Source organism: Balearica regulorum, chromosome 16 (assembly GCF_011004875.1).
Source record: "Balearica regulorum gibbericeps isolate bBalReg1 chromosome 16, bBalReg1.pri, whole genome shotgun sequence".
NCBI classification, from domain to species: domain Eukaryota; kingdom Metazoa; phylum Chordata; class Aves; order Gruiformes; family Gruidae; genus Balearica; species Balearica regulorum.
Genome location: NC_046199.1, coordinates 9,045,251 through 9,071,057, shown reverse-complemented (window position 1 = coordinate 9,071,057; position 25,807 = coordinate 9,045,251). Strand labels below are relative to the sequence as shown.

General features: G+C 65.9%; 3 protein-coding genes across 3 annotated transcripts; all 3 read left to right on the top strand.

The window, feature by feature from the left end:
- Positions 1–2,826: 2,826 nt before the first annotated feature.
- SCRT2 (scratch family transcriptional repressor 2) lies at positions 2,827–8,565 on the top strand. Its single transcript, XM_075768958.1, has 2 exons — positions 2,827–3,495; positions 5,785–8,565. The coding sequence occupies exons 1-2, from the start codon at positions 3,372–3,374 to the stop codon at positions 6,489–6,491; spliced, it is 831 nt and encodes a 276-aa protein (XP_075625073.1). The 5' UTR covers positions 2,827–3,371; the 3' UTR covers positions 6,492–8,565.
- Positions 8,566–10,056: 1,491 nt separating this feature from the next.
- On the top strand, positions 10,057–11,639 carry SRXN1 (sulfiredoxin 1). The gene is made up of 2 exons (XM_075768632.1): positions 10,057–10,342; positions 10,513–11,639. Exons 1-2 carry the CDS (start codon positions 10,088–10,090, stop codon positions 10,714–10,716), a joined length of 459 nt encoding a protein of 152 aa, XP_075624747.1. The 5' UTR covers positions 10,057–10,087; the 3' UTR covers positions 10,717–11,639.
- Positions 11,640–17,779: 6,140 nt separating this feature from the next.
- Positions 17,780–20,794, top strand: TCF15 (transcription factor 15). Its single transcript, XM_075768663.1, has 2 exons — positions 17,780–18,467; positions 20,346–20,794. Exons 1-2 carry the CDS (start codon positions 17,991–17,993, stop codon positions 20,418–20,420), a joined length of 552 nt encoding a protein of 183 aa, XP_075624778.1. The 5' UTR covers positions 17,780–17,990; the 3' UTR covers positions 20,421–20,794.
- The last annotated feature ends 5,013 nt before the right edge of the window (positions 20,795–25,807 follow it).

Genomic DNA, 25,807 nt, shown 5'->3' with positions numbered 1-25,807 from the left:
GGGAGCACGGGGGGGCACCTGTGGCAGGGGGCTTTTACAAGGGCCCCAGTAGCAGCTGGGGAAACTGAGGCACGCTGGGACTGGGAGGACCTGCCTGGCATTTGCCATCCTCTGCTGTGGCCCTGTCCACACTTTCTGCTCCCTCCCTGTAGCCCTGTGCCCCGCTGCACCCCAGCCCAGCCCCACTGCACCCCGAGACAGGCAGCACTGGGGTGGGGAGAGCTGGAGAGGGTCCGCAGCACAGCCCCACACCCAGAGCGGTGCCAGGCACAGCACCAGAGAGGGGGGTGGCATGGGATCAGTGCCAGCGCTGTGCCACCTGGTACCCAACTGCACCTCAGCAGTGCCAGTCAGGGTGGGGGCCGGGTGGGCACCGGGGCATGGCAGACACGGGGGGTCAGGGGGCAGCGGCAGCCCCCAGGTCGGGCCGGCACCCGCACCCCGCATGCGCCTGCGCCCCTTCCCCGGGGCATGAGGCAGCCGGGCCTTTGTCCCTGGCCCTTTGTCTGGCAATCTGCTCCCCGAGCCAGACCCGCGCCTGTCGTGCCTCAAAGCCACGGATTGGAGCCACTTCGGGGCTCCGGCTGCGGCCCGGCCGCCTCCGGGAAGGACGCGGCTGGAATAGCTAATGGCCAGCAGCCCCCCGAGCCGGCAGCGCTGGCGGGGGTCTGGCGGCCAAGGCAGCAGAGAGGTCAGGAGCGGGGGCAGCAGGCTCTGCCCCCCAGCACCACCGGGCATCCCCCTGGCAGCTCCTGGCTGACCCCAAAGCAGCACTTGTCCAGGGTCCAGCCTCGTGGGGAGTGAGGGGCAGGAGGAGGGTGCTGAGGACCAGTGGGAGGTGTGGGGACACCGCGGGGCAGCTTGTCTCATCCCAGGACCAGGATGCGTCCCATGGCCCTCATGGGGAGACCAGGAGCTGAAGTGGGGACCCAGACCCTCTCCCCCTTGCACTCTGAGAGGATGCTCTTGCCCTCAGGAGCCCCCAAAGACCCTCACCCACCGGACACCCACCGCCCCCTCCCTCTTGCCGGGGAAACAATTGCCTCCAATGGGAATTATTTCCATACAGCTGCTCAGGAAGGCACAAATTCAGCCCTCGCCCCGCAGTGGAGGAGAAAGGCTGAGCCTTTCTTCTCGTGCTCCCCTCCCTCCCCACCGCGACGGGGGCAGGTTGGGGGGGGCCCAGCCGCTGCAGTCAGCAATATTAGCACAGCTCGGCAGGACTGATTGCAGGTTATTAACATACATTATCTCAGTCCCCTGCCTCTGAAAGGAGCCGGGTTCCCGTTCCCCCTCTCCCAGCCCTCCCTCCCCCTGTCTTTTACACTTAATTACCTCCCTTATTACACCACAGCCTGGAGAGAGACAAAATCCCAGGGCAGCGGGCAGGCAGGCAGGCAGGCAGGCAGGCCTGGCCCAACTAGGGCGTAAGTAATCGCCCATTCTGCAAACGTGCCTTCAAGGAGAGAAACGGCACACGCGCGGATAAATAAATCAGGGAGCGGAGGCCGGGAGCCCGGTGCACGGGGGGGGGACGCCAGGAGCAGCCCGGCAGGCGACGTTCCCCCCAGGGCCGCGGCCCTCTGGGAGAGGTGACCTTGAACTTGGCAGAGCCCTGACGTCAGGGCCGTGCTGCAGGGCCAGATGGGACTTGTGTCGCTGCCTGTGAGCCCCGGCTGAGTGCTGCGGGAAGGGGGAGGCGAGACCCCAGCCCACGTGGGCAGCAGCCCCAAGAGGGAGGAGGCCTGGCAGAGCGGACTGCAGGGTGCCCTGGGCTGTGGGATGCTGTGGGATATCCTGGGGTCTAGGATGCTGTGGGCTGTGGGATCCTGTGGGATGTGGGATGCTGTAGGCTCTGGGATGCTGTGGGATGTGGGATGCTGTGGGCTGTGGGATGTCCTGGGCTGTGGGATGTCCTGGGCTGTGGGATGCCACACAAAGCAGCGAGCAGGGGCACACTGGCCTGATACGATACAGGATGGCCCCAGCCCTGGCTCTGAGCACGTCTGAAGGTTGCAGACATGGCCATGAGCAGGCAGGCCCAGGGTTCTGGCCTCAGGGGTGGTGCTTTTGGCCCCCAGGCCCAATGCCACACGCTTGGCTAAAGGTGCTGGTGCCTCCTGAGGCCAGGGCTGCCCTGTGCTGACTGTGTCAGCGCTCTGCCTGCAGTGACAGATGAGGGACTGTTCTTAGTTAAGTGCTGCAACGCTCTTGGGCAGAGCAGCCCGCTGCCTGCCAGGTCCCCGTGTCACCCGCCAACCCCCGGCTGGCGCAGCCCCAGGGAGAGCCAGCCCTAGGGCCACCGCCTCTCTGCAGGACCGGGGCCTCATCCTGCTCCGGGGAGGGCAGCAGCAGAGCGCCGACAAGGGGAGGCGGGGGAGTGGGGGCTCCGGGAGGGAACAATGCACCGCCACAAGCCGGGCTATTGTTGTGGGCTGCGAAGGTCACAGCGCTTCCCCAGGGACAGGGATGGGGACAGGGACATCGGAAAAGGGGAGAAGGTGGGAGAAGGGACAGGGGAGAGGAATGGGGAGGGGAAAAGGGACAGTGGGCAGGGATGGGGACAGGACAGAGGTGGGACAGGGATGAGGACAGGGAAGAGGGCACAGGAATGGCAACAGAGAACAAGGGACAGATGAGGGGACAAGGGAAAGGGAAAGGGGTCAGTGGGAAGGGACAGGGGACAGAGATGAGGACAAGGAAGACGGACAGGAATGGGGACAGGGAACAGAGACAGGAACAGGGAGCAAGGATAGGGACAGGAGAAAGGGGCAAGAAACAGGGACAGGGACAGGGGACAGGGATGGAGACAAGGGACAGGGGACAGGGATGGGGCCCCCCGCCCCGCAGCCCCGTCCTTCACAGGCCCTGGGGGCTGGCGACAGGGAGACAAAGGCGGTGGGAGGCAGTGGTGTGTGTGTGTGTGTGTGTGTCCCCCGCCGTCCCGGCTTGTCCCCATTGTCCGTGGCTGGGGGGGGAACCGGGGGGAGGGACCGGGTACCCTACAGTGCCGTGATGCTCGGGGCGCCCGGCGCTGCCAGAGGCTCGGGGAGCTCCGGGGGGGCTCCGGGCGCGGCCGGGCGGAGCGGCCCCCTCCCCCCCCCCCCCGGCCGCCTGCCTTCCTCCCCCTCCTCCTCCTCCTCCCCTCCTCCTCCTCCACCTCCTCCTCCTCCTCGCCGCCCTGCTGCCTGCCTGCCTGCCTCCCCGCCCCTCGCACTCGGCTCCCCGCTCCTCGCCGCCCGCACAGCCGGGGCCGGAGCGCCGGGCGCAGCGCGGGGCCGGGGCGGGGCGGGGCGGGGGCCGGTGCCGGGGCCGGTGGCGGTGCCGGTACCGGAGCTGTCCAGTGCTGAGGGCGCCGGCCCGGCCCCGCCATGCCCCGCTCCTTCCTGGTGAAGAAGCTGAAGGCGGAGGCGTTCCCGGCCGCCGGGGCCCCCGCGCCCCCCTACGCCCCCCTGGAACCCCCCTACGCGCTGCCCGGCCCCGCCGCCGGCGATGGTGAGTGCGGGGCCGGGGGCTCCGGGGGCTCCGGGGGGGGCTCCCCCGCCGCTATTGTGTGTGTGCCCGGCGGGGCACCGGGAGACTCCGGGGGGGGGGACGGGGACGCGGGGAACGCGGGGCAGGACGGAGCGGGGGTCCCCGGTGTTCTGTCCCGGGGCCGAGCGTCGTGCGGGGGGTGCAGCGGGGCGGCGGGGTTGGGGGTGTTGTCCCTGCCGAAGTTGGTCCTTGGGGAAACATCCCCTGCGTGACAGCGGCAGCCCCCGTGGGCAGCCCACGCTGTCCCGGCCGGCGCGGCTCCCCCCCATGTCTGGGGTGCAGCGGGGCCGGCTCCTTTCCACGCCAAGTTCTTGGGGGGGCATGAAGCAGCCGGGCTGCGGGGGCAGGCGGGGGAGCCGGCGGGGGGAGTGGGAGCTTCGCCGTGCCTGCGGGTTTCATTGTTCGCAGCGGTGCCCCGAGCCCCCCCCCCCCCCGGGAGTGCGGTGGGGGCTGTCGCCTCTCCGGGGCACGGGGAGCAGGCGAGGGGCAGCCCCCTCCCCGCAACGCTGGGAGAGCTGCGAAGAGCTGGGCTGGGGGGTGCCCAGGGTCCCTGGAGCCCCGTCCTGCCAGGGGACACTGGGGCAGGCTCTGGGAGTCACCTGGGCTCGGCAGAGACCCCCGACGGGGCAGCCCAGGAACCTCCCCTGGAAGAGGGGCCCGGGGGGGGGGGGGGGGGTGTCCATCCCGAGTCGTGGGCTGTGGCGGGTCCTGGCTGCTCGTGAACCGGGAGGCTGAGCTGGGTGCGGGGATGGGCCTGATCCAGCCACGCACAAGCCAAGATTGCCTGACCGCTGTGTTGCCTGTCCCCCCTTTCTTACAGCTCACTCCTCCCCAGCCTTTGGTGGGCTTTCCCTGCCGGGGGTAGGGGTGCGAGGCTCGTGGGGTCCTCTTCTTCACCACCACCCCCCCCATCGGGATCCAAGAGGCAGTGGGGGAGGGATGCGCTGCAGCTGGGCAGAAGCTGCCGACGCTGCTCTCCTGGAAATAACCTTGCTGCATGCTCGGAGGCAGCGTGAGAAATTGCTGAGCAGAGCGCTTTCTGCACAGCCCGCGCGACCGCGCTGTCAGCATGGCACAGGAGCTGGGGGGGCCAAGCTCTGCCCCCACCATGCAGCCCCGTCCCCACCACAGGCACCCCCAGCCTCCACAGGACATACGGCAGCAGCCTCTCACTGTGGGCAGGGGGTCCCATGGGCAGGGGGGGCCTGGATTTAGGGGACACTCAGCCACAGCTGAGGTGGGATGTCCACGGTGCCCCGCTGGCATGCATGGGTAAGCCTGGCTGTGCACCAACCCCAGGCCCCCAACAGCCCCCACTGTCACCAACAGTAGGGTTGTGTCCTCAGAAGCAGCTGGCAAGGGCCAGCATGAATGAAGCCAGAGACCACCAGGACCAGTTTGGGGGACCCAGGATGGCAGCATGTCCCACAGGGTTGCTGGCCCAGCAGGGAAAGGGCCACACTGCTCCTCCCACGGTGATCTTCATGTGCCAGCAAAAAGGGACAAGGATGCCCATGCAGCACTTGCTCTGCCATGGGCCAGGAGTCCCTTACCCAGAGCTGACCCATGAGCAGACCTGCACCAATGTCACACGGGGACTGACATTACTGGAGTGACACCTGAGCCCTGCTCAGCGCCTGGGGGGCTGTGGGTCCTTCTCTTCAGTGGGAGCCCAGAGCCTCAGTGCTGCTGGCCTCCAGGTGCTGCCCCATCCCCGGGGAACAGCCCCTGCAGGGGACAGCGGGGAGGCGGGGGGCCATTCCCAGGCCCTTTGCACTGCCTCTTTCCCCATGCCCCGGCTGCCCCGGGTTTCTGGAGGCGAGGTGGTGGACGGAGCAGAGCTCATTACCGGCGCCTGCCCCGGTGAACAATGAGACTCTCGGCACTGACAGCTGTCTGGCAGCTAATGGCCCCCGGGGGCTGCTTGCAGCCGGGGCAGCAGGGCGGCACCCAGGCAGGCGCAGCTGGACGTCCCACTGCCCCATCCCCATCTCCCACCCAGGGCAACCCCACGGGATGGGACCAATCCTGCTGGCAGATGCAGACAGGAGTCGGGGCAGATTCAGCCCCTGTGCAGACGAGGCAGCTCCAGTGCTCAGGGGCAGCCCCCGAGGCCGAGCAGGGACAGGGACTGGTGCGGGGTGACAGCCCTGGTTATGCACTCCAAAGGGCATTTTTGGCTTGTGGCTTTCCCCTGTCCTGGTGGGGCTGGCCCAGAGGGATGGTGACCCTGCTGTGTCATCCCTGCAGGGTACCTCCAACACTGCCTGGCACCCGCTGGCTATGACACCGACAAGAAGCAGGGTCTGCCACCGCCGCCACCGGACCCAGCCTACGCCCCTGGCCACGAGGAGTACAGTGACCCCGAGAGCCCCCAGTCCAGCTTTTCTGCCCGCTACTTCAATGGGGAGGCCGCAGTGACGGACAGCTACTCCATGGACGCCTTCTTCATCACGGACGGGCGGTCCCGCCGGCGCAGCGAGAGCCAGCGCCGTGGCAGCCACCGTCACTCCTGCCCCGAGTGCGGCAAGACCTACGCCACCTCTTCCAACCTCAGCCGGCACAAGCAGACCCACCGCAGCCTGGACAGCAAGATGGCGAGGAAATGCCCCACCTGCGGCAAGGCTTACGTCTCCATGCCCGCCCTGGCCATGCACGTCCTCACCCACAACCTCAAGCACAAGTGCGACGTGTGTGGAAAAGCCTTCAGCCGGCCCTGGCTGCTGCAGGGCCACATGCGCTCGCACACCGGGGAGAAGCCCTTCGGCTGCTCCCACTGCGGAAAAGCCTTCGCCGACCGCTCCAACCTGCGCGCCCACATGCAGACCCACTCCGCCTTCAAGCACTACAAGTGCAAGCAGTGCGAGAAGACCTTCGCCCTCAAGTCGTACCTCAACAAGCACTATGAGTCTGCCTGCTTCAAGGGCTCTGAACACAGCTGTGCAATAGGGAACTAGCCCCCCAGCCCCCTGTGGCGCATCCCCATCCTCATCCGCATCCCTATTGCCATCCCTGTCACCATCCCCATCCCCATCCCAGTCTCGGTCCCTGCTCCAGCACTCCTGCAGCTGCAGCCGGCTGGTTTGTAGCTGTGCTGTGGCTGGAGGACACATCCCCGCAGACTGACTCCCCACCTGGGAGGAGGGTGCCCCAGCGCTCCCCAGGAAGGGCCAGATCCAGCTGGGCCCACAGTGGGACCCAGCTCCTCGCCCACAGGTCCCCGAGCCCCCCCGCAGCCAGGCAGGTCTCTCTGCGGGGGACTCGCCTGGGGACCTCTTCCAGACCCAGGAGAGACTTTCCTCCCCCAGCTCGTGACTTTCACCTCTATTTATTTAATTTATTACTATTATTTATTTAGAGCTGCTGCTTCTCCTCCCGGCGGATCCGGGGGAGAAAAGACACTTTTCTGCTCCCCCCAGGAGCAAAACCTCACCTTGACCCTAACACTGATGGGACCATGGGCTGGTGCTACCGATGGCTCGGCGGGACTGACAGACGGTGCGGCTGACAGGAGGGCAGAGCTGTCAGTCACCCTTGGAGGCTGGGGTCCCTGCAGCCCACCACCCGGGCCCTGGGGCACCCTGATGCGCCCCTGCCCAGCACAGTCCCATGGGACATGGCCCTGTGGTATGGTGCTCACTCTGGCACTGCAGCTCTGCAGCCCTGGTGTCAGGGGAAGAGCGAAGGGCTCCCAGCAGAGTCCCATGGGACACAGCCCAGCTCCTGGCTTGGCCAGGCATGACTGGCCCCCACCATGGTGCTGGGCTGGGGAGCAGCCCCCCTGGGCAGGTGCAGTCCCCCTCACCATGCAAATGGCCAGGCTGGCAGCTGGGCTGGAGACCCAGCCCTGGGGCGGCACCCGAACCCCTAACTGCCCCCCACGTACCCCCAGCCTCTGCCCGGACCCCTCCCCAGCCATCTTCCAGCCCCTTCACCATCACCCCCTGCCTGCATTCAGGAGGAGGGGGTCAGTGTAGCCGTAAAGTTTGGGTGAGTCTATTTAAATGTTCTTATTTATATTATTTATAACTTATGCTTTTCACTATTTATTTGCCAAGACTGGCAGGGCCATGCCAGCGCTGGCTTGCAGGAGGTGGCAGAGCTGCAGCAGAGCCACTGTGCCCAGGACACAGCTGCGGTGACACGGAAAAGAACAGGACCCCGAGAGTGGACCATGTGGCGGGCACGGAGGCAGGAGGGCACGAGCTGGCCCAGTAGCCCAGGCCCCGTGCCCTGCAAGCCTCCCACAAAGGCAAAGCCTTTCTTCTTCGTCTTCCTCATTGCCACAGGCTCCTGCTCTGCTCCCTGCCCCGTGCCAGCCCGGCAGGGACAAACCAGCCATTCTATGCAACCTCCCGGCGGAGCATTCCTGCGCCGGCCCCGGAGCGAGCGCTGTGCGCGCGGCATCCCGGAGCGGGGCCTGACCCGTGCCTCCGCTTCCTACCTCGGGCCACGAGCTGCCATGGCCCCATCACCGTGTGCCGGTCCCCAACACTTTTGGGGTTCAGCCCGGCACCCCGCGGGGCCGCACTTGCGTACCCCCACACCGTCTTCCTGCGCCGTCTTCCTCCCTGCATCGTCTTCCTCCTGCCGCCTCGGTGCCCGCATGCTCCCTGCACGCTGCCACGGCTGCAGCTTGCGGGCTCAATGCCTCCCAGGGATGTCCCTGTCGCAGTCCTCGCCGCTGTGGCATGGTGGCCACGCACCCGCGCTCCATGCAGGGGAAGAGCATCACACCACACAGGCACCCCGTCAGCTGAGGACGCAGCGGTTCGGGCTTTCCCCGCAGCAGCACCGCGTCCCTCGGCTGGGCAGGCATGGAGCGTCGCGCCTCTGCCCCTGTCTATACTGTAAATAGCAGATACTACAGCAATAATTTTCCGTGCATGATGATAGATTTTTTTCTGCCAGGTTTTGTACTCGACAGCCCCCAGTAAGACAAGTCTACTGAGAACCGGCCGCCCGCAGTATTACTTATAACGCAATTCAGGGATATAAAAGGGATTTCTGCCACTAAGTGTGTGTTTTGGGAGATTTGTACAGGCGGTGGCGGGTGGTGGCACGCGAGCTGCCAGCTTGCCCATCTCACGGTGCCCTGTGCCTGCACCCAAGGGCAGCTGTGGGCAGGAGCATCGCGGAGAAAACATCTGCCCTAAACCAAGAAGTGGAGGTGCCCTGGCAGCCGGCTGGGAGTGGGGTGGCAGACGCACCCAGAGCATCTGGAGCGTCCGGCGCTGCCTGCTTGGTGAGCAGTGGGCTTGTAATGCCACTCTGCTTGCTAAAGCACTGTGGGGGCTGCGAGCAGTGGCAGAGCGTTGACCTGGAAGTAAAGCACCGTGTGAAATCCCAGCAAGGGGACAGAGCCCAGCAGGCAGCCCAGGGGGTGCCCAGCGATGCTCACATACCCCCAGCCTCACCCCTGGGGCTCAGCCATGCCAGACAGGAAGGGTTTGGTGAGCCAAATTTATTTCATCTGCCATCACCTTCACATCCACTCCCGCCCATGCAGGCACAGGCTGGGGGCAGTGGGAACAGCCCGGCAGAGCCCCCGCTTCCAGGGGCAGCCAGGTGCTCCTGTCCCTCGCCCCTCTCACTGCCTTCCTTCTGCACAGATTGGTGCCAAAAGGGGAAGGCAAATTATTTTGGGCCTCCAGCTCATTGGTAAAGCCCTCACCGAGACCTGTGCTCCCGATGACATCAGTCCTGCCCCGTAGGCAAGAGCGCAATAATTCACCTGCACAGTCATCGCGGGATTCATTCTATGAAAAGATCATCCTGGAACCTTGCAAGCCCATCCCAGACCATCCCCAGCCCTCACATAGGACAGTGAGTCACCCAACACACCCCGTCCCACTGGCATGTTTCTGAGTCAGCACCGGGGCCGGGGACCCTCTATGTCCCCCGGGAGTCAGAGTGAGGGGACCCAGGAGCAGCTGTCCACTGGCCCTGCTAGGGATCCAGGCTGGCCCGGTTCCAGCAGCTGGTGGGGCAGGAGACCCAGTTTTTGCTGGGACCCTCTCTGCCGTTTGGGACACTGGTCTGGAGGAATGATCTAGAAAGATTCAGGGCTGGAGCACCATGGTGTCTGCCCAGCTGCGGAGTATCCCTGCTTCACTGTTCAGCTCCAGGGCTGTTTCATGGTGCCACCAAGGACCTGGCAGGCATCAGCACAGCCCGGAGGGCGTTCTGGGGTGGGGACACAGTCCTGGCACAGCCAAGCAGGTGGGGGGCACATCCCAGCTGAGATGCCACAGGCAGATCCTTAGTGCCCTGGCATGGCCAGGTAGGAGCAGAGACCCTTGGGCAGCCCCAGGGTGGGGGTCAGGATGGGGACCCCCAGCACACTGAGCAGCCCCCGGCGGGATGCTCAGCCACTGAGTGCTGAGGGGTGTCCCACTTGGGTGGGAAGCTGAGGGCAGCCCCAATTGTAGTGTCATCGGGGCACAGAGGAGCGGGCAGCAGGCCAGCCGGCGCTGGCACTGGTCCCGGCAGCCTGTCCTGCCCCTTCACTGTGACTCTGCAAAACGGCAGGGCGGTGGCGGTGACGCTGGCGATGGCCGGGCCTGGAGGAAGCAGAGGGGCCCGGCTGGGCGCTGTGCTGCTCGGGGCGGAGCGGCGGGCTCGGCCGGGCAGGCAGGAAGAAGGACGAGGCCGGCTCTCGACAGCAGCCATGGCCGAGGCTGGGGACCGGAGCATCCACACACAACACATCTCAACCGTGCACAACGTGCCCATGCACGTCCTCATCCGGCCCATCCCCGCGGAGCTGGAGCCGGGCAAGGTGCAGAGCCTGATGGAGACCCTGCAGGTGAGCACAGCCCCGCTCCCTCCCCGGGGTGTTTGGGGCAGCCAACCCTGCACCGACCCGTACCACCCTGGGGGGCACTGCCAGGGCAGCTCGCAGCACTGAGGCCCCGGTACAGGCGGGTGGAGGGGTGCCGAGGCGTGCGTTGCTCTCGTGGGTCTCTCTCTTCCCAGGAGGATCCCGAGCGGGTGCCCCCCATCGACGTGCTCTGGATCAAGGGCAGCCAGGGGGGGGATTACTTCTACTCCTTCGGGGGCTGCCACCGCTTTGCCGCCCACAGGGCGCTCAACCGGGAGACAATCCCCGCCAAGATCATCCCGTCCACCCTCAGCGATCTCCGCACCTACCTGGGCTCCTCCACGCCCCACCTGCGCTAGCCTAGTGCCCCGGAGGATGCACAGACCCCCGCAGTGCCCCCTCAGCCCGTGATCCCGGTGGGTCCCCCCACGGTCCCCGTAAGCTGAGCTGGTCCTGTCCCGGGGGTCCCGTCACCCTCCGGTAGGGATGGGTTCATGGTCTCCGGGTCCTGGGGGGGGTGTGTGTGTGTGTGTCCCGGGGTTCCTGCGGGGCTTGGGGCACCCCTCCAGCCGGGACGGGGTTAGGGTCTCGCTGGCCCCGGGAAGAGCCCGGGATGGTGCGGCGCAGCGGGGCCGGCAGGTGGCGCTGTTTTGCCGCGCTGCGCAGCCCCGAGCTGCCGCGGGGACCGGGACGGGACCAACCGGGACGGGACCAACCGGGACTGGATGAACCGGGACGGGACGAACCGGGACGGGACGAACCGGGACTGGATGAACCGGGACTGGATGAACCGGGACGGGACCAACTGGAACGGGACGAACCGGGACTGGATGAACCGGGGCACGGCTCAACCGGTACGGGCTGAACCGGGATGGGACGGGCTGAACCGGGGCACGGCTCAACCGGGACTGGCTGAACCGGGACAGGCTGAAGCGGGGCACACTGGAACTGGGCCAGGTCACAGCCCATCCAGGGCACAATTGAACCGGGAAGGGGTACAGGCAAACCGGGACACAGCTGAATGGGGACACAGCTATACCAGAGCACAGCCAAACCGGGGCACAGCGAAACCCAGCACAGCCAGTCCCCAGGTCCCACCCCCAGCGACTCTGGGTTCACCCTGTGCCCTGACCAAGAGGACCCTGGGCTGTGCCTACCCCGAAACCACCTGCCCCCTCCCTGGATACATCCCACGGTCCCCTACTCTGTGGGGGGACATTTCCAAAATGGGGTGGTGGGGACACCTGCTGCTGCACCTGGAATAAAGGTGATCAAACCCCCGCGGCTCTGGGGCCTGGTGCTGGGACAGGCTGGGGTCAGGAGCAGGCGTGTAGTGGCACAGCATGGGACAGTGTGGAGGCCTGGCACCTGTGAGAGCAGTGGCTGAGGGCACATGGGACAGGGACAGATGCTGTGTCATGGGTCAGAGGCTTTTCAAGGGGATGGATGCTGTGCTGGGGGATAGATGCTGTGCTGGGGGATAGATACTGTGCTGGGGGATGGATGCTCTGCCAGACCACTCTGGCCTGCAGCCGAAGTCAGGGTTAGCTCTGGCCCAGCTGTGGGAGCACATGCAGTCCTTCCATGCCGGGATGCTGTCACTTCTGCAAACGCCACGTCTTCACCCCATGTGCGGGCTGGAAAAACTGCCCTGAGCATCCCCTGGGTGTCTCGGCATCCCTCGGAGCCGGGAACCTCGGTCCAGGGAGGGAAAAGGCCACTGACTCACCCCACCGCACTGTGAGTCAGCAGCAGAACTGGGACAGGAACCACAACCAGACACTTCTACCCTTGCTCTGCCCCCTCAGCCACGCTCCTCCCCAGATGGATCCTGTCCTCCAAGAGCAGAAATAGACTGGGGAGATAGTTGGGAGGAGGACACAGCTGCCCTGGGCAGCAGCTCTGCAGGGCAGCGTGCATGACATGAGCTGGCAGCACTGCCCACCGGACAGGGCACGCTTTGCCGTTGTCTGTCAGTGCAGCATTTCCGCAGGAGCCACTGGGGAGGAAGGACAGGGTGGGCTGGGGGCCGCTGCGCCGGAGCGTCCCTCCAGCCCCTTCCCTTGCCTCCGCGAGGGAAGGGGCTGGAGGGACACTCCAGCACGGCAGAGCTACATGTGCCGCATCAAAGCCTCTCTCCTCCAGGAGGAAGCCCTGCAAGCGTTCACGGAGAGAGCAGCCCTGGCTCACAGCTCCCTGATGGGCCATAAATTTCTCAGAAGAATTGTGGCGTGCTAAAAAGTTTCCTCTTGTTAGAGAGCAGGGGGGAAAGGAAGGAGGTGGCAGCTCCTGTGGCAGCACAGGACATTGCCAGGGTGCCCTCGAATGGGTGCCCCATGGCAGGGACTGATTTTTACCCAGGCTGTGCCCCAGTGCTGGGCATCTCTCCTGGGCTCTGCTCATCCCCCCCTCTCTGGTTTTGTGCCCCTTACAAAGGGAGCTGGGTGTGAGGCAGTGCAGCAGAGCTGGGGCCCCACGAGTGGGGATGAACCAAGGCTGCCCAGACGCTGCAGCCCCCTTTCCCTGCACCCTGCGGGGGCTTCCTCAAACTGGGAGACCCACTGCAGGATCCACTCTTCCAGCTTCCCATCCCCTCCAAACAGTGCCACGACGGCCGTGCCGGCTCTGCGGGTGCCCTGTGACACTGCTGCCAGGGCTTGGTGATGCTGGCTGGGAGCCAGGACCAGCCACTGTGTCCAAGGTGCTGTGTGAGCATCTCCAGGGCTGACTGGCACGTCCCCGGGGCTGGCATGGTGCAGGCAGCGTGAGCTGGTCCCCGGCTGGTGCTGCCGGTGCCACAACCCCCCGGCTGGCACAAGAGCGAGTCTCACCAGAGCCAGCGATCTCTGCATCGGCTTCGTTCATCCATCCCTCCACCTGTCCCCCTTCCCTCTGCCTGACCCGAGGGGTCTCCGGTGTCGTCGGCTGACAGCCGATCCTGGCTGCCTCCAATCCATTCGTTCCAGGGCAGGAACAAAGGGGCTTTGTGGGCTCCCTCTGGCCCGGGCTGGGTGGGGGGGTCCCTGCTCCGGAACTGGGACAGACTTCCCCGTGCGACAGGCGTGTAATGCCTTCCAGACCAGCAGCCCTGTCCCACAGGTACAGCCCGGTGAGCAGAGGGGGCCTGGGGTTCCCCATGCTGTCCCAGGGACCCACCAGGACACCCTGCCACAGCCCCGACCCTGGGGGGGGAGGATCAGGGAGGGACCTCTCCCAGGGCAGGGGCTGCTCTTGTGGGGAAATGCTTCTGCTCGTCAAAAGGTTTCACAACGCTTGGTCCCCTTGACCCCATCTCACTATTCCTCCCCACCCAGGGGGGCTACAGGGGCTACCAGATTTGCCGGCCCTGGTCTCCCTGTGTTGGCAAGCAGGGACAGCCACACCTTGGATGAGACCCTGTCCCAGAGGGAAGCAGCTGGGCTCGGATGCTGCATGCACCCAGCTGGCCGGGGCAGAGCTCCCTGAGCTTGCCTGCAATGGGGCAGCTCCGCAGGGCTGCAGCGTAGCTGGTCTGAACTGCCCCGAAATCGGGGAGCTGTGGGCAGAGGGGCCAGGTGCAGACATCCCCCTGCGCTGGGGGCTGGGGAGGGTCTGCAGGCAAATGGGGCCAGGCAGTGCCCTCAGGGCTCTTGGTAGGATGGGATGGATGGGATGGGATGGGATATGAAGGGATGGGGTGGGATGGGATGGGATATGATGGGGTGGAGTGGGGTGGGGTGGGTCCGGTCAGTCTGGCATTGCTTTGCTGGGGCTCAGCAGGGTCAGGCCTGGCGTCCTGGCGGCCACATGTGCCGGTATTGCCGCGGGTCTGGAATCCATTTGCCTCGCTGGCAGCGGTGTTTTCCCAGCAGGGCTGGAGTGGCCCCACAGGGCTGGGGGCAGCCCCAGCCCCCCCAGCCCATCTGCTCCCTGTTTATTTTCTTACACTTAAGTATCACCTCGCAGATAAACACTCCCCGGAGCGGGGGGCAGGGGGCATTTCCCTGCCAGCGGAGCAGTACCCAGCTCTTGGGGTCCCCAGCACCCTGACCCCAGGGATGCTCACACACGGGCCAGTCTGCACCTGGGGGGGGGTGCCTGGCAGGTTAGGCTGGGGCCATGGCTGCAACCCTATGCTCAGGCCATGTCCCCTCCATGCCACATGTCCCATGCAGGGTCCCGCTCACCCCCTACCCACCACATATGCCCGACCCACCGCCCGACGCTGCCCGCTCCATGCCCCGGCTGTGCAGCGCGGCACTGCTCTGCCAGACAGCAGCCCTTGGCCCGGCGGCCGGTTTGTTTGGCTGGATCAGCTGGGAGAGCCATGATGCCAAACACAACCATGTCCTGGCACCCGTTCAAGTCAGCCGTGCGGCACAACGACCGGCAGGAGGTTTGCAATGCCGCAGCCCCCGGCTGCCCCTCGTGCCGCCTGGCTGAGTCAGGCCTGAGGTGCTTGGTGTCAGGGGGGGCTGGGGGGGTCCAGGCATGGGAATGCACGTCCTGTCCCGTGCACCCGCCAGGCAGTACAGGAAAACCCGGCTGCTGCCGTGCGTCCTCCCAGCCCAGCGGCAGCAGCATCCGCAGGCAGCTGGCAGCTGGACAGGCAGGGAGGCAGCAGCGTTCGCTGCTTCCCATGGCTCCCATTTCTCTCCTGGCCAGGACTGATGGCTCCTTCTGTCTGTCTTCCCACGTGCAGGACCTCACGGGGTGGTGGTCACACACACACACACACACACACACTCATGTGCCAACCTGGGGAGCTCTCTGCAGCAGAAGGTGGTGCCAGTCAGGGTGTACACGGCACCCTGCACACAGATGTGCTTGCATGCACCAGCATACGCATCCATGCACATGCATACAGATGCACATGCTCATATACGTGTACAATTGCGTACACACATGCACACACACTCCCGCACTCGCATATATCCATGCACACACATGCATGGATATACCCAGCCAAGCACACGTGCCCACACGTGCATGGATGCACAGCAGTGCGTACAGCTGCACACACATGCACACACTTTCATGCACATGAGTGCACACGCATGCACACGCGTGCACTGCCCCCTGCCCCACACCGAGCCATCTCCAAAGCCTGCTGCTCCTTCCCTCCCATGTCCCCCAGTGCCCTGTCCTCCACCACAGCAGCGCAGGCCACCAGCACCCCATGCATGGCTGTGCCCCCTGGAAATGCCCCAGGGCAGCTCGGCTGGGCCCCCGGACCGGGTTCTCCCCCCAGCCCGTCCCCGTCAGCTGGTGGCCATGTGTGGGGCGGCTGCAGCTGAGTACACAGCCCCTGCCATCCATCTTGCTGCCTGTCAGTGCCGGGGGCTGCTGTGGCCCCCCAGCCACAGCCCAGCGGGACACCAGGGCAAGAGCAGGGCGAGAGCGGGGGGCTCCCCTCTCTGTGTAGGCACCTGCCTGCTCCCTGCCTGCTGCACCAAGGGCTTGCCCATCCCCAGCTCTGCCCTGAGCACCTCTGCAGGGGTAGAAACAGCCCCTGGTCTGCACCCAAGCAGGGGCTATTGCAGGGCCAGGAGAGGGTTAGGGTCTCTTGCTGGGGACCGATGCACAGCAAAAGGTGGTGGGGAACAGAGCTGGCAAGGGACATGTCCCTGTGGCAGTGTGGACACCCAGCACAGCCCTGCACGCCCCCAGCCCCAGCAGGACCTCTGGCCCCTGGCGCGGCCCTCTCCCCCCTCCCCGCTGCGTGATTTACGGGCTCTGCGCAGGCAGACAAATGGTGAAGGAAAACAGGACAGGGGGGTCCCGCTGGCAAGGGGGCTGCCTGCACCCTGCGGGGGGGAGAGGGGCCGTTTGCTCACAGCCAGCAAGATGGGCTGGCAGCAAGCCAGTGCCGGTGCCAGTGCCAGTGCCAGTGATGGGCAGCACAGCCACCTCTGCCACAGTCCCAGCAGCGACAAGCCCTGGTACGTTCCGGGAGAGCCCTGGGGGAACCACAGGAGCCACACCATGAGCTCAGTCCAGCAACTGTGGGGCTTTGGCTGTGGGGCATAGTTGGGACATGATGTAACCCCATCCCGTGGCCCCCAGACCCCCCCACCAGCCATCTCACTTTGGGGTTTGCAACGTGCCCATTGTGTCCCATGACTGCCATCCCAGCCCCCGGCAAGCCTTCGAGCTGGCCCTTTTTGCCTCATTAGTTTGAGATTTCCTCCGGCATCTCCCTCTGGCTGTGGGGCCAGTGGCCAGAAAGGGACTGCTGCTGGCATGGGCCAGCGCTGCAGCCACCGCCAGGTCCTGGGGCCACGTCCCCAGCACCCACAGGGCCATGTCCCCCCCAGCCCCAGGACCATCTGCTGGGAGCCAGGTCCTGCCCTCCATTCGCCTTTGCTGCTTGACCTGCTGTGCCTGGAGCAACACCAAGCCGCTGACCTCCGCTCAGCCGCAGGCCGGGGAGGAAGGCAGGCAGGAAGCCTCCTGGCTGCTCAGCCCAGCTGGCCGCCCCCCTGCCTGCTCTCAGGGGTGCTGGGCTTGGGGCGGGGGGGGGGGGGGAGGCAGAGCAGGACCCACAGAGACCTCCCTGGTGAGGAGGAACAGGAGTTGGCCATCACGAGTGGTATCAGGTGCCCAGGAAGGGCTGGGAGCCAACCTCAGGCTGGGGGGGCATCCCCAGCCCTCCCCGGGATGCCGGTGGTTCCTGCTGCTGCCAGCTCAGCTCTTCCCTCGCAGGAAAAGACTTCGTGTTTCCACTGCCGGCGCACACCTTCCTCCCGGGCAGGAGGAAACACTCCTGGCTACCTGGCAGTGCTGCCTGCAATGCTGCCCATGCCCCTGACCATGTCGTCCTGTCCCCACCCCCAGGTGGGTGGAGAGGGTGCCAGGCCCTGGGGACAGAAGGGTGAGGGGTGCAGAGCATCCCCGCAGGGCTGCCTGCCCTCGCTGCTCCCTGCCCACCCCAGCCATCCTCCCAGGCACAGACCCCATCCCAGTGGGGCACAGTGGGGTGTCAGGAGCAGCGTGTCACCCACTGGCATCCCCTCTGATAAACACCCCGGGGATCACACCGGTGCCACTCGCTCCCGGGTACCTGCCCCATCCTGGCTTCCACGCTCTGCGTTCATCGCTTGCCACCCTGCAGGGAACCCAGGGCTGGCAAGGGACAGTCGGGCAGGGGCTGGGGACACGCTGCCCACAGGCTGGCACTACATGTGGCATTGCTCCGCAGGTGCCGGGGGCTGAGGGCTGTGGCACAGAGAAGGAGCCATGCGGTAGCCCTGGCACTGTCTGTGGCACCGCTGGGATCCAGTACCACCATGGGCACAATCTGGAGCACAGCCCCGGGTGCAAGGTGCCTGTGGCCAAGCTGGCGTGCCAGAGCAGGGCCAGGCCTGTGGCCGGAGCCAGTGCTGGCTCCCACGGGCTGGGGCGAGGACGCTGGACGCTGGCCGGCGGCTAGGGGGGCCGGCTGGGGGTGGGCTCCAGCGCCAGCCCCTCCCCGGCCGTATAAATCCTGATTCCCCCAGCAGACAGACGTCCCAGCCCCGCTCGGCCGCCGGAGCGGAGGAGCAGCGGGAAGGCGTCCGGAGCCAGCCGTTGCAGCCTTGCCGGCGGGGGAAAGGCTCCCCGCAGCCCGGGGGGTCCCCCCAGCAGGGCCGGGGCCACGGGCAGGCGCCACGCCATGGCCTTCACCATGCTGCGCCCCGTAGCCGCCCGCATGCTCTACCCTGACCTCAGCATCCTATCCGAGGATGAGGAGAACCGGAGTGAGAGTGACACGTCGGACCAGTCATTCGGCTGCTGCGAGGGCGCCGAGGCTCGCCGCAAGCTGCCACGGAAACCGGGGCCGATGGTGATGGTGAAGCAGAGGCAGGCAGCCAACGCGCGGGAGCGGGACCGGACCCAGAGTGTCAACACGGCCTTCACCGCCCTGCGGACCCTCATCCCCACTGAGCCGGTGGATCGGAAGCTGTCCAAGATCGAGACCCTCCGCCTGGCCTCCAGCTACATCTCCCACCTGGCCAACGTGCTGCTGCTGGGCGAGGGCTGTGAGGACGGGCAGCCCTGCTTCAGTGCCATCTATGGGGCCAAGGGCGACCTGGACAGCAAGCAGCCCCGCAGTATCTGCACCTTCTGCCTCAGCAACCAGCGGAAAGGGGTGAGCAAGGCGGTGGGATGGGGGTCCCTGGGCTGAGCAGGGCACTAGGCTCAGCATGTCCCCAAGGGATGGGGGGGCGGCAGCCCCTGCCCAGGCTGAGTGGGGCAGGAGGCTCGGCATGTCTCAGCGAGAACTGTAGGCTGTGGCTCCAGCTCCCGCCGGAGGTTTTGGCTGCTCCCGGCCAAATCCTGCTCGTAGCCGCACGCCCACAGCTCCTGCTCGCGTCAGAGGGCCGGGCTGCTCCTCCACGTCCATCCGGGCCGGGAGGTCTCGGGGGGTTAAACAGTCACCCCAGTGCCGGGGGCACTTGACTGCCCCAGGGCGGAAATTCAGAGCTCACAGCCTGACCCCATCCCCATCCCCTGTCTCCATGCCCAACACTGCAAACCCCCCCAGGCGCTGGGGCAGGGCTGTCCCATCAGGGCTCCCTGATGTTATGGAGACACCCCACGTAGGGGGGGGCCAGGCCGAGCTCCCTGTCTTGTGGCCCCACACAGGGTCTGCTGACAGCACTGGCACGGCTCCCACCTGGGCAGGGGGCTGAGCTGGGCCGTGGCATGGCACCCCTGCCCTGCCCAGCTGACTCCCACCAGCACCCTGCAGCTCAGGGGGCACCTTTCCTGTGGTGAGCCCCTCCCACTGCCTACGCCGGGGTCCTGAGTGCCCCTGCCCCGGGATGGGCCTGGCAGGGTGCAAGGTGTGGGCTGCAGAGCTGGCAGCTTCCCAGCTCCATGGGCACCCCTGGGCAGGGCCGTGGGCAGGGGCTGCCAGACCTGCCACAGTCCCCACAAGACCCCCAAGCCGTCACACATGCAACCCCAAGCAGTATGGCCATGGGTCACACTCCAGTCCTGGGGACTCTTTCAGTTTCTGATGCTCCATTTTTAATTGCTCCTCCTGTTCCCGTCCCCCCCTCGCTGGCTGGTCTCTGCAGCCTCGCCAGCCCTCACTGGGGGACCCCCAGCCCCCTCCATGGGGGTCCTCATGTTGGGAGCCCTCAACCAGGGCTGAGCTGTGTCCTTGCGCTGCTCCCCAGAGCCAGAGCTGGGGGGGCTGGCACGGTGCTGGACACCTCAGGGGATCCCACAGAGGCACCGGGGCCAGGGAGCTTCTGCGGCACCCTGGACCCTGGGAACAACAGCAGGAGCTGGGCTGGGACCCAGCTCTGTGCTTCCCAGCTCTGGGGCTGAGCTGGAAAGGAGCTGTACTGGGGTGAAAATGGGCTGGGCTGGGCTGGAAATGGGCTGTACTGGGCTGGGCTGGGCTGGAAGTGGGCTGTACTGGGCTGGGCTGGGCTGGAAATAGGCTGTACTGGGCTGGAAATGGGCTGTACTGGGCCATAGGCTGGAAATGGGTTGGGCTGGGTTGGGCTGGGAATAGGCTGGGCTGGAAATAGGCTGTGCTGGGCCATGCTGGGTGGTGCTGGGCTGAGTTTTGGGGCAGTACTGGACTCTGCTGAGCCATGATGGGTTGTACTGGGCAGTACTGGGCTGAAATTGTGCTGGGCAGTGGGGCTCAGCTTCCTCATCCCCTGCAGGGCCGTGGGTCTCTCTGGGGCTGTGGGTCTGTCCTGGGGCAGCACCGCCCTGCCCACGGTCTAAGCATGATGGCACTGAGCAGCCATGGGGACTGTGTCCCTGTAGGGTGACAGGGCCGTGGATGGCCCCCCCCATAGCAGCTACCTCCCAGTCACGTACCCAGCCACTCGCCAGGCACGGCCCCATCTGTCCATCCATCCTGGGCAGCGCTGCGCTGCCCCAGGACCAGAGCACCGGCCATTTTGGAGCAGTTTGTCCATGCGGAGCTGGCACAGAGCAGCAGTGAGCAGGAGCAGGGCACCCCCCCGGCGCCTGCAGCTCTCCCCTCCTCTCTCCACAGGGCAGCCGGAGGGACCTCGGGGGCAACTGCCTGAAGGTGCGGGGGGTAACCCCGCTGCGAGTGTCACGGAGATGAGCCGGGGTCCGGCAGCACCCGCCTGAGACAGCGGCAGAGCCGGCCGGAGCCCGCGCACGCCAGCCCCAGAGACCGGAGCGGGGAGGGAGGGAGCTGCCCGCCTGAGGCGATGGCAACCGAGCCCAGGGCCGCGGGCTGGGACCGCACCGACACCGACCCCGGAGCCAGCAGCGGGGTGGGAGGACGCTCCCGTGGCCGAGGCTGCCCACGCAGGCCAGGGCCGGGGAGGGGGGTCCCCGCGCCCCGGGGCTGGACTGGAAGGGGCCCACGTGCGGCCGGCGTCAAGGCGCTCTGGGGGAGACGGTGTTGCGGCCCCATGGGCGCTGGTTGTGCATATGCAGCCGCTTGAAAAATAAACCTTATTTTTCTGATGGGCTGGTGCCTGCTTGCTGCCCCGGTGCGAGGAAGGGAAGAGGACGGGGGCCCTGAGACAGCCCCAGGCCCCGGCCCTGCGCCTGCTGCTGCTCTGTGTCACTAGAGCCAGTGTGACCGTCCCAGCTCTCCCTGCGGGTGCGCTTGAGGGTCCCAGTGGGATCCATGTGGGGTGAGACCCCCAGGCACACACTGTCCCCATGTCCCCAGGCCCTGATGACAGCTCTGGCCCTGCAAGGGCTATGGGAGCCCCAGCACGGTCTGTGCTGCGCTGTGCTGCAGGATGGGGATGGCACTGCCAGCCGCATGCCACAGACACAAGCGCCTGGGCCATGGGTTGGAGTTCATCTTGCTGCTTTTGTGCCTTCCCTTCCGCCTGGTACATCATGACTGCCATGACTGTCACCGCCACCACGACTGCCACCATCACCATGACTGCCACGAATACCATGACTGCCACCAGCACCATGACTGTCCCCACCACCATGACTGCCACCACTGCTGTGACTGCCATCACTGCCATGACTGCCACCACCACCACCACAGCCGCCCGGGGCCATGCACGGCGGGGCTGCAGGCAGCAGCACCTGCGTGGGGTCAGGTGGGGACACAGGGGTTTCCCAGGCTGGGCCCCCCCGAGACCCTGCTCGGGGAGGCCGGGCTGTGCTGGGCAGCGGGGAGCGCCAGGCCTGGGAAAGGTGCCGTGCCGGGGCCTGCGGCTCCCAGGGGCTGGTGCGTCCTGTGGAGCAGACGCAGCTGTGGATGGGGCGGCCGGGGGCTCCCAGGGCAGCCCCCTGAGGGCTGCGGGGCCAGGCCTGCCTCATCTCCCTGGGGTGCTGGAGCCAGCAGGGAGCGAGGGTAACACCCTGGGGGTCCCACAGAAGCCTCCCCCAGCCTGCTCTGGAGAAGGGGTGAAGGTGGGAGCCCACCGGCACCTTTCGGCCGCCCGCTTGGCCGAAGCGAGCCTGCCCTAGGCTCCCTCCCCCCGGGTTTTGATTTATGGAGCTGACAGCGCAGCGCAGCTGTGAGAGCTGGTCCCAGGCAGGGACCGGGGTGGGTGGGAGAGGTTTGTTCTCAGCGTGGCTAATGTGTCCCAGACCCCAATAAACAGCCGTGAGATTCTCCAAACAGCCCAGGACACAGAATCCCTGCCCTCGGGTTTATCGGCAGGCAGGGGCAGCGGGGAGGAGGCTGCTCTCTGCAAACAGCCCGACCCGCACATGAAACGGGACCGGCCCCTTGAAACGGCGGCTTCGGAGCCCCTGGGGGGACGGCGAGGGTTGGTGGTCCCAGTGCTGGGGGCACAGCAGGTCCCAGCACCAAGGCGGGGCGCCCAGTGCATCCCAGCATGTCCCAGTGTCAATGGTGTGGGTCCCAGCACGTCCCAGCACTGAGTGTCTCAACTGTCCCATTGTGTCTCAACTGCCGGGTCATGGGTCCCAACATGTCACAGGGTTGAGCACAAGTGTCCCAGTATGTCCCAATGCCAGCGACTAGGACTTCCGTAAGCCCCAAGTAAAGGCCATGGGTCTCAGCATGTCCCAGTACAGGAGTTGTGCATCCCAGCAAGCCCCAAGTAAAGGCCATGGATCCCAGTAAGCCCCAGTGCAGGAGCTGTGCACCCAGTATGTCCCAGTGCTAGGGCTGTGGAACCCAGCACGTTCCAGTGCTGCGGCTGTGGATCCCAGCATGCCCCAGCACTGGGGCCATGGGTCCCAGCACGTCCCAGTGCCAAGCCCACGGGTCCCACCACGTACCGGTGCCAATCCCGTGGGTCCCAGTACATTCCAGCCCCTCCCAGCACCACGAGAGGGAAACGGTGACTCAGAGGCGCCGGAGGCTGCTGGGCTGGTGGGAGCCAGGCGCCCCTTTGCCCTGCGCGAGGCAAGCGCCGCAGCCACCGCAGCCGATCACCCACGGATGCTCCCGGCTCCCCGGCTGCCGCAGCCCCACGCCGAACCCAGCCGCGCCGCCTCTCTCGCGCTCCCCTCCCATCCTCTCCCCTTCCTGCGCGCGGACACCCTTGGAAAGGCTCTTGGCCGCTTTCTCTGAGACAGGAAGGTGTCCCCAAGTCTCAGGAAGGAAAAACACTCAGTGCTGAACCCACAAAGACCGTCTCCGAGGGGCCAGGGCTGGAGAGGCTCCAGGCCTGACATCACCTGGGAACTGGAACCAGAACCGCAGCTGCACTCTGCGCCTGGTATTTTTTTCTTTAACTTGTGTTTTTAAACTTTCTTTTTATAGAATTTTTTTTCCCCTTTCCCTTCTTCATTCCCCTCCCAAATATTTCAGCCTCTCCGCAGTTTAACCTTGCTGGGCCAGTGAGGCTGGAATGCAGCAGGGCTGCACCCGCGGCTGGAGCCCGGCAGTACCGACAGTCACCGCGCTGGTGGGATGGCCAAGGCCAAGTTCAGCCGGGCAGGAGCTACTGGAGCCCTGGGCAGGTGGGCAGGGGGCTCAGACAGGGGGTCTCTGGTGATGGGGGGGAGGCAGGACCCCACAGCCCCCAGCACTTCTGTGCACCAGGGCCAGTGGAAAGGGACTCATGACCTTGTGGGGACCCAGGGGTGTCTGGCCACGCACGGGGGCGTGGGAGGATGAGGCCACCATGGCAGAGGGGTCTGCAGAGCCTGAGGTGGGTGGGCAGCCCCACTCTCCCGACTCGCAGCCCCTGGGATGGGGCAGTGGGGTCAAGTTGTGTCTGAGCTTGTGCCTGAGCCTGAGCTTGTGCCGCTGAGCAAGCAGAACCAGCCAGGAATGTGGGACATGAAGGCAGATTTCAGCCCCCAGATCCAGCCTTCCTCATGCCTTGTCCTTTGGCAACACCTTTGGGTGCTGCCTGGCCCTCCCCGGGCACCTCCTGGAGCAGAGGCTCAGGACAAAACCCCCCACGTGTCCTGCACTGGCACCAGAGGAAAGCTCAGCCGCTCGCTGCTCAGGGAATGCTCCCTGCTGCCGTGACCACAGCGATCAACCGAGTGTTGCAGATCACCCCGGCCCTGTCGGAGCTGGGGGCAAAGGAAGGAACCCCCAAGGTCTAGATGGCAGCAGGGGGGACAGGAGGGCAGAGGGACGGTGGGACAGGGGAGCACAGGGCAGAGGGGAAGGGCTCTGCTGCCCAGGACAGGGTAGGGGGAAGGACCGGGAAGGGATAGGCAGCCAGGGGTGGGAATAGGATGGACACACCATGAACCATGGTGTGATGGGCACACTGGGATGGGATGGGATGGGATGGGACGGGATGGGATGGGCAGACCAGGGGTCAGTGTGATGGTCCCTGGCCTGGGGTGCCAGCCAGTCCCTGCCTCCCTGTGCCAGCAAACGGATCGTACTGACCCCGCCAGCACCCTGCTGGGGTCCCTGGGGAAGGAACAGGGCAAGGGGTCTGCTTGACACCCCCCAAGACACCCGCCAGCTCCTCGCCACCCCATCAGGGCCAACAGTGGCCCTGCAGCCACTGAGCCCCACACCAGCCTTTGCACAGGCATCCGCGCTGCCAGGCAGCCCCGGTGCCACCGCTGTGCCACATCCCCCCGTGCACCGGACCCCTTGGAGCTGCCCACCACACCAGGACCCTGTGCTGGCCATGGTCCCTGGGGACACAGGCTGCGCCGGCAGGGACAGGGTGTGAAGCCACAGTGCGGGGTGAACGCCAGGTTAATCTCCCGCTGGAGCTTCCCTCTGCAAACAATAAGACAATGCCCGGCCGGGGGCCGCCTGCGTAACCAGCGGTGCGGAGGGGAAGTTGTAATATTTGGATTTAGCACTCAGTAAATTAAGGAATAAAAAGGAAAAAGCGCTGGGGGTAATCAGAGCAGGGTTGGCCCAGTGCCCTGCACCACAGCCAGTGGCCCTGGGGGGCTCAGCCCAGCCTGGGGGTGGCTGCTGAGTGGAGCCAGCATCCGTGAGAGCCAGCACAGCTGGGCATGGCTGAGAGAGGGAGCCATCCCTGAGGGCCAGGCAGGGAACAGGTATGTCCCCGCTAAGGGGATGCAAAGCCTGGAGCATCGAGGCTTGGGCACTCAGCAGGGCTGTGGGCAGCGCTCAGAGCAAACACAGCGTCTCCTGCGACACCAGAAAAGGGATCTGGGCCAGGAGTTTATTTTAATCCAGACCTGCTCACGCTCATGGGAAATAAAATCCTGTTTCTGCAGCTGGGGTGGCCAGGCAGGAGAAGGCCTCAGGGGACACGGTCACCTCCAGCTGACAGCAGTCGGGGTGGCAGGGGGTGACAAGTGGAGGGGGCTCTCCTCGGGTGCCTCCCCTGCGTGGGGCCGTGCTGGGGCTGCGTGGTGCAAGGGGCCCCTCTGAGTGGGTATGGGGGGGCCACGGGCACCACAGGTCCCAGGAGCCGTTCAGGATCTGCACTGGGGAAAGGGTGTCTGGGGGAGGGCTGAGCCCCATCCTGCCACAGCACAGCCCCTTCCCCAGCCCTGCAGGGGCTCCTCAACTCGGCAGAGATGGGACCGTGTTGGGGGTCTCGCTGGGGCTTGGGGAAGAGCTGTGCGGCAGGTCACCCCTGTGGGTACCTGGGCCAGGGACAGCTCTGCAGGCCTGGACTTAACCCCTCCAAAACGTGGTGGGGGTCCAGGCTGCCTTCTCAACCCGTCAACAACCCTGCTTCCCCCTGGGGCAGAACCCTGTCTGCACTGGCCCCACTGGGATGAGCAGGGCAGTGGGCATGTGGGGAGCCCTGGGGTGCCAGTTGGGGGGGTGCGGGGCTGGACTCTACACTGTGGGGTCTGAGCCAGGGGCTCGGGAGGCATCCACAACCCCCATGTGCCCTGGGCAGAGGCTCCCCCCCACTTGGGGACCCCAGGGTGGGGGTCCAGTGCAGAAGGACTGGGACAGGTGGGGGAGAGGTGACCACAGGGCAGCAGCAGGCAGTGGCACGAGAAGGCCTTCAGCACACAACCGCGTGCCGGGAGCCCATTTCCCCACAACAGGGGCTGTTATCAGTGGCGAATACTCAGAGTGGTCCCAGGGGGGACCTCCAGCCCTTCCCCTCCACCTAC

Bases quoted from the DNA above. Each gene is read 5' to 3' on its own strand.
- SCRT2 (XM_075768958.1), top strand. From the start codon at position 3,372: ATGCCCCGCTCCTTCCTGGTGAAGAAGCTGAAGGCGGAGGCGTTCCCG. The intron at 3,496-5,784 runs GTGAGTGCGGGG...TCATCCCTGCAG, and splicing joins CGGCCCCGCCGCCGGCGATG to GGTACCTCCAACACTGCCTG.
- SRXN1 (XM_075768632.1), top strand. From the start codon at position 10,088: ATGGCCGGGCCTGGAGGAAGCAGAGGGGCCCGGCTGGGCGCTGTGCTG. The intron at 10,343-10,512 runs GTGAGCACAGCC...CTCTCTTCCCAG, and splicing joins GCCTGATGGAGACCCTGCAG to GAGGATCCCGAGCGGGTGCC.
- TCF15 (XM_075768663.1), top strand. From the start codon at position 17,991: ATGGCCTTCACCATGCTGCGCCCCGTAGCCGCCCGCATGCTCTACCCT. The intron at 18,468-20,345 runs GTGAGCAAGGCG...CTCTCTCCACAG, and splicing joins TCAGCAACCAGCGGAAAGGG to GGCAGCCGGAGGGACCTCGG.